At 53.8% G+C, this 7,250-nt stretch overlaps 2 protein-coding genes across 2 annotated transcripts; both read right to left on the bottom strand.

The window, feature by feature from the left end:
• Positions 1–298: 298 nt before the first annotated feature.
• On the bottom strand, positions 299–5,067 carry LOC109860886. Its single transcript, XM_020440291.1, has 3 exons — positions 4,970–5,067; positions 4,223–4,918; positions 299–452 (listed from the first exon to the last, which is right to left on the bottom strand). The coding sequence occupies exons 1-3, from the start codon at positions 5,065–5,067 to the stop codon at positions 299–301; spliced, it is 948 nt and encodes a 315-aa protein (XP_020295880.1).
• A 259-nt stretch (positions 5,068–5,326) lies between these two features.
• LOC109860885 lies at positions 5,327–6,145 on the bottom strand. The gene has a single exon (XM_020440290.1). It carries the CDS (start codon positions 6,143–6,145, stop codon positions 5,327–5,329), a length of 819 nt encoding a protein of 272 aa, XP_020295879.1.
• Positions 6,146–7,250: the final 1,105 nt, after the last annotated feature.

The following is a 7,250-nucleotide window of genomic DNA, read 5'->3' as shown; positions in this document are numbered from 1 at the left end:
TTTGTTTTTCATCATATAAAAACAAATCAAACTTTATACAGATCTACTAAAGAAACCAAAAATATATAAGATAAAAACTATTAAACAAGTAAATATAAAAACTATCAAACAAGTACAAAAACTATAAAACAAGTACAAAAAAATTAAACTAAAACCTAATAATAAAAAAAATATATATATGTGTGTGTGTGTGTGTATCTCCTGGCAACGAGGACGTTTTTGTAAGAAGACACATATATAATTAAGTGTACAATGCACAATAGTATACTTTTTATTTGACAAATATAATGAGTATTTTTTACCTATTGTGGTCCGGAGATGGAGGAGGAGTGTTGTTGAACATGTGAATCTCCCCAAGTGCAGTGTCAAGTTGTTCTTGAATCCCTTCCACATGTTGTATCTTAATTTGGAGTATTTGCGTTGTGTCCCTTATGACATTGTTGGCTGTAGTTCTGAAACAGAAAAAATATAATGTAATTTCTGAAAAAAACTAGCTAGCCGTACAGGATAGTTGTAGTTAAAAACAGCTCGTAAAGAGTTAAAAAATAATATTGACGTACTTATAAGTTGTGAGAGAGATGACTGCCATTCCACTCGAATTCGGCCCTTTCATCTCTCCGTCCAACCTCCTCCATCGTTCTTTTATAGAATCTGTGTGTCTTTTCTCGCGTCCTGAAGGATGATAAACTTCTATCAGACTGTTACGTTTGTACATGATCTATCTGTTTCTCTTCAGCTTTGCGATTATTTTATACCTAACTGTGCATAAAACTAAAAAGTATAACCATCGCATCAAAACGCTGTTCGTCATAACAGATCATGTTACATATAAACGTGTCGAAAATGCGCAAATGTACAGTTGCACACTTAGAATCTGTGTGTCTTTTCTCGCGTCCTGAAGGATGATGAACTTTTATCAGACTGCTACGTTTGTACATGGTCTATCTTGTTGTTGCCAGCTCTACGATTATATTATACCAAAGTGCGCATGAAATTAAAAAGTACAACTATGTCGCATCAACACGCTGTTCGTCATAACGGATCATGTTGCATATAACCGTGACGAAAATGCGCAAATGCACACGTGTTCTTCTTGTTAACAAAATGGTTTATCTGCTTCATTGCAGCTATATGAAAGTTTATACCACCATGGTCAAACTGACATATCGTGTAACACTAAAAAATACAAATTTTGTTTAACCATAAACAAACCATGTTTAACCATAATCGAACTACGAACGAACCATGTTTAACCATAATCGAACCATAAACGGATCACGTTCAACAATAAGCGAACCACGAACAAACCACGTTTAATCATAAAGGAACCACAAACAAACCATAGTTAACTATAATTGAACCATAAACGAACCACGTTCAACAATAAGCGAACCATGAACAAACCATGTTTAACCTTTTTTTTTACGTGAAAGAAATCCATTATGCATACCCTGACCCTTAAGGAGTAAGGGCCAGGGTTATGTGGGAATCCTTCCCCCTCCTGTCCTGACGGGAGGTGTACCCACTAAAACCCTCACAGTGTGTCTTCTCTGCTCTTTGCGGGGAGGGACCCGGAAATTCCTTGTTCAGGATGCACACGGGTCCCTCCCTCAAGCTATGTCTTCTCGAAGTGGAAGAGCTGACGCTCCTCTCCCCTGCATGTTCTTCCTGGCGTTGCAGCGGGACACACACCACCGCGTCGACCCTTCTCGTGGGGCCGTGTGCAGGACGGGCCAGGAAACCCTCATCCTGGCCCGTCACTGTCCCCGCGGTGACCCAGAAAATCTATCGAGGTGGNCGGTNCCACCCCGGGAATAAGTAGTCACCGCCTCGTGACTACTCGGTCCGATAGTTGTCCCCCCAGGGCAATGGGTTAACGATGAAGGCCGGCCCTCACCAACGCCCACCGCCCCGGCTTCCTCTCCATCTCCTCGAAAGGAGAGGAAGAATTACTATTGTTGGGACCTTTGGGCCTGAGAACGCGCGCTGGGAGCGGGTGCCACCCGGCAACCCGNTCCCTGCGCCCCCGAGGCCCTTAACGAGGTATAGGAGCTCTTTTTCTCTCTCTTTCTTTGTCCTCCTTCTGCTTCATCACAGTGGAGCAGTGAAGCTGGCGTCTTTGGGCTGTCCACAACAGGGGCCATGGAACCACATGGCCTGTCTTGTGGACAGCCACCTTGAGACCCAGCCTCTCGATCCGGCCGACGACACAGTTCGTGCCTATTTCAGCCAGACCTNGTGTCTCTTCCCAGGTTGTTCCAGAAGCCACGACAAAAGTGTGTAACGGTTCTACTTTTCGAGAGAAAATATTCCGTTGTTTTATATCTTTTAATTGTGCGGAGTAGCTTGTCGGATTCCAGGAACAGGTAAGAAAGTGAGTGAACTCGGTGATTTGTAATAACGAGTTAAATTGATTCAATTAAAAAAACAAAAGAAACAACAAATAAAAATAATATGTACAAAAAAATAGCTGAATAAACGAAAGAATCTACGACACGGTGCTTCTCGNAATCATGCGTGAGACAGTCACGTGTCCGGTCGGTTCGTTCGGTCCTCCGGAGAGGAATATATACAAAAAGAACAAAATGCAATGCAAAAGATACCGTAGATCGAAGACTTAACGGTGCGGTGCTTCTCGGAACGGTAGGCGCGAAAGTCACGGTCTTATTCGGTCGGCCCGACGGAGAATCGGAAGATTCTCCCGGAGCGGAGCGGATGCCGGTGTACCCGGCGGAGAATCCAAGATTCCCCCTGGAGCGGAACGGATGCCGGTTTACCCGGCGGAGAATCCAAGATTCCCCCGGAGCGGAGCGGATGCCGGTTTACCTGGCGGAGACTCTGAAGTTTCCCCTGGAGCGGAGCGGATGCCGGTTTACCCGGCGGAGAATCCAAGATTCCCCCGGAGCGGAGCGGGTGCCGGTTTACCCGGCTCGTCCGGAGACCGGAGCGGAGCTGATTTCTTCGGTTTTCGGGCCGGCTTTTATACCCGAATTTTCTCCGGAGCGGGGGTTGACAAAAATGCGCGGAAAACAGATAGTTGTTTGTCGCTGTCAGTTTCGTGGCGCGGCGAGGCGCGCGGTGCGGGCGCGGTACCAGCTGGTACTTGTAGGCGCGGGGTAGCGCGCAGTGTGGGGACGGCGCGCAGGTCGTTTCGTGGCGCGGGGAAACGCGCGGTGCGGGCGGCGCGCAGGCCGCTTTGTAGCGCGGGGAAACGGCAGCGTATATTTTAATATACGCCGATTTCTGTAATTCTTCTTTTGGCGCTAAGCGCCGTGTTTTTGGCCGGGACGGATGGTCGGTCCCGGCCGTAACGATTTGCATCGTTACAAGTGTCATCTGCATAACAGATGACATTCAGGCCTCTGGGCAAGGCGGCCTGGATCACCACATTGTACCCGAGGTTCTATAGCAGGGGGCCTAGAACAGACCTCTGCGGAACCCCGCGATACATCTCGCTTCTAAGTGGCGATTCATACCGGCCCGTGTACTTGATCCTCCTGCCGCGGAAGTAGTCCCCGAGGATCTTCCTTAAAAAGGGTGAGACCCTGTGACGGTCAAGGACCCACCCTATACTATCCCAGGAAAGGAAGTTAAAGGCGTTGGAGATGTCAAGTGACACCGCCAACGCCCTCCCTCTCTGCCTGACCGACGCCTTCGTGAGGGACTAAGTCGGTAGACGGCATCGACCGTTGATCGTCTCTCACAGAAGCCAAACTGGCAGTCAGCCAGGTTGAGACCTACCCGCGACAGGTGCCCGATGAGACGAACGGCAACAAAGCGCTCAAGGAGCTTGCCCGCCTCATCGAGCAAACAGATCGGTCGGTACGCGGACGGTGAGTCCGCGGGCCTGCCTCCCTTGCGGAGGAGCACGAGGTTAGCTGCTTTCCACTCTGGGGGGAACCAGCCTGTCCTCATGCAGTCCGTGAAGATCTGCCTGAGGCGGTCGTCCAGGGGACCCTGTCCGAAGGAGAAGCCCAGTACCCTTCCGGGCACGCTGTCGGGGCCTGGCGCAGTGTTCTTACGCGCCATCCGACGGACGGCCCAGCGGAGCTCATCTTCTGTTACCCATTTCGGCGGACCATTCTACAGGCTGGTCCACCTGAGGCTCCCGAGAGGGCCCCTCTTTTCTGGGAAGAGCGTTGACATGACCCTTTCTAAAAGCTGGCGGTCAAGACTTTCCGTTATCGGGGGCGTACACGGCCGCAACTTCTTCATTACTAACCGGTACGGATGTCCCCACAGATCGTAGTCTAGCGCCTCAATAAACTCCGTGCACGCTTGGGACTTCGCCTTGGAGATGGCGGCCCGGAGGGCCTTGCGCGCAGCGCGGTAACCTTTCCGCGCCCTCTCCGCTGCCCGGATCGACTCGTCGTCGCCGGGAAGGCGACGACGGGCGTGGGTGCACTGGTGGTTGGCCGCGACGCACGCGCGTCGAAGCTGTGCAATCTCTTCCGTCCAACAGTACACCGACCTCCAATTCGGTGGTCCACGGGAGCGCGGCATCGCGGTGTCGCAGATGCACTCTAGCGTCTCCCGGAACCACCAAAGTTCCTCTTGGAGGCCACGCAGTCCGGCCGGCGGTTCCGGCCAGGTTACGACCTGAGCTGCACCAAACAGGAGTTTTGTGTCCAGTTCCCGTAGGACCCACCTCCTGGATCGGGGCTTCCTTTTCGCCCGAGGGCGGACAGAGAGCACTTCGACCTTCATTGTGATGTATCTATGATCACTGAGGGTCTCCGTGTCATCTCTGACGCGTCCTTTGGACACTCCGTATGCGGCTAGTGGGGCCGACGCAAAAGACACGTCGACTATTGAGCCCCCATTCTGCCTGACGCACGTGTGTTGCGAGCCCACGTTGACAACCGTAATCCCGCAGTCCGCTATAGTATCTTCTAATGCCGTTCTCCTATCGTCGTTTCTGGGGGACCCTCAGGTCTTGGACTTGAAGTTAAAGTCCCCCAAAACTTACACTGGACGAGCTGAGTGTAGCCTAATAGCTAGCTCGAGCTCGTCCAAATACCTTTTAAATTTGAGGAAGGGCTTTGTGGGCGAGAAGTATCCACCCATGACCACCAGCTCTCCCCATTGCGCAACAATGAATCCGTCGCCTCTCTCCAGAGGAGAGAAGACGACGGCCTCGTCACGCGTTCCATACCGAAAATAAATAGCGGCCAAGCCGTCCGCTGACCCCACGACGGGTGGTCGGGTACATTGTACGGCTCGGCCACAACCGCTGCACCCCCTTCCCATTCCGCGAGGTGTTGGATCATAAGATCCTGTGCTCCGCGGCAGTGAGTGAGGTTGCATTGAAAGAGGAGTAGAGGCCTTACGTTTTCCGGCGCGGTGTACGTGCACGTGGCGATGACGTGCCCGCGCCGGAGGCAGCGGTGGCCTGTAGATGCTGCCGTTCAAGTACCTCGACCGGCGCCCGCACCCACCCCACACTCAATGACCTGGTGTCCATCACCTTTCGCCCGACAGCGATTGGACACCGGATCCACGATGTGGATAGCCCGTTAGGGGAAGCGCGAGCTCGGCCGACCTTTACATCAGTCGGCCGACAACTCCCAACGGTCATCACAGCCTCCTCTATCTCCTCGGGGGTGATAGAATCATCGAGGCCCTTGACTCGCAACTCGCAAGTCTTCACGGGCCTCGTGATCTTCACCCCAAGTTCTCTAGCCAAGGCAGACATGGCTTCGTGTAGGCGATCCGCTCTGGTTTTGTTGCCTTCACCGGGGATCTCTATTATAAGAGCTCCGGTAACAGCTCTCTTGGGCCGGACTTTGAAAATTCCAAAGTCCGACAATTTAATCTTTCGCCGCATCTGGGCCACCGCCGCCGGCACGTCCGCACCTTGGGCGTTGGCGGTTATTGTGATGGCCGCAGAGCGGAAAGGTTTCCCGACTTTAGGGCGGGTGGCGCGCTGCTCGGGCTTAGCGGCCCCTGAGACAGCGGGTCTCTTTTCCGTACTTTTTGAGGGGGAGGCTGCAGCTTGCGCCTCCTTCCTCTTTTGTTTGCGGCCGACCACCTGGGACCAAGAAGTCCCGGGCTCGGCCGCAGAGACCCCCGGAGTGAGTTGGCTTGGTGGGGCCGGGTCCTCACGGCGGGCGGCCTGTGGTGGCACCGCTGGCCGGGCCTGCATGCCTTCCCCTCCGCTTTTCGACTTCTTCTTTTTTCTCTTTGCGGGAAAAGAAGAAAGAAGAGTAGCTTCACGCAAAGGGCCGGCTATGGCCAGAGTGCCGGCGCCGTCCTTCGCGTTTGCGTCGCTAGGCGCTGTTTTCTTGCCCAGGGGAGGGGGAAGTCGTGAGGCTTCCCCTCCTCCTGCCCCCAGGGACGGGCGAGAGAGCCGCTGAAACATTTGCCCCCAAAAGATGGATAGTTGGGAGCGCATCGCGTCCAAAATGCGGCCCTCCACCTCCCTGAGAGACTTGGTGGGACTTGGTGTTGCCCCCGTGCGCGGAGGGGGGGGCGCCCGGGACGCCACAGGCGAAGCTCTCCTCGCAAAAAGCGTTGTTCTTCCCCTACTGGGGAAGGAGAAGTCGCCGCCCGGTGGCTTTTCGGCTCCGGTGACACGGAAGGTCCCAGCGGCGAGGTAACCACCTGCGAGGATGGAACGGGAAGAGGCAAAGACCGGCGGCCGGAGGGATTTTACGGCTCCCCGCCTCCTTTAACCGCTTCTTCCTTAAAGACGTGAGGTCTCGCCTCAGGTCGCGGAGCGTTCCGTGCAGGGCGTCAACCTCGCTCTGCGGGCAACCGTTTTTCCAAAGGACGTCGTCCATTTTTACTAGACGGCACCCTTCACCCTTTCCAAAGAAGCAACGTTGTCGCGTAGCCGGCTGACCTCCGCGCCCAACGAGCGCGTCGAGGCGCTGGGCCTCCCTCGAGGGGTCCAGCCAGCCCGCCACCACAGACACGGCCTCCTCTAGGCAGGTCGCCGCCTCCTTGAATTGGCGGACGAAGGTACCTTCAAAGTTCTTTGACCTTGCCGCCAATTTACGGACAGCCTCCGTCATCTTCGCGGCCTGTTCGACCACCTGGGACGTAGGCATGTCTTTGATAATCACTGGTCGTGATGACGGGGCCCCCTCCGCATGTGTGCCCTCCGCTTGGCTCGAGGGGAGGAGTTGTCCAGGGTCGGCCGGACAAGGGGAGACGCACGGGTGATACTCTATTGACCACAGTACGATTCGACACCGCTCGATTCGACACAGATTTATTCGACACCAAATTATTCGACACCGTACGAT

The sequence above is a fragment of the Pseudomyrmex gracilis genome, unplaced genomic scaffold (genome assembly GCF_002006095.1).
Source record: "Pseudomyrmex gracilis isolate BER0280 unplaced genomic scaffold, ASM200609v1 scaffold_499, whole genome shotgun sequence".
Classification (NCBI taxonomy): Eukaryota; Metazoa; Arthropoda; class Insecta; order Hymenoptera; family Formicidae; genus Pseudomyrmex; species Pseudomyrmex gracilis.
Note: the sequence above shows the minus strand (reverse complement) of the source record. Positions and strands in the feature narration are given on the sequence as shown.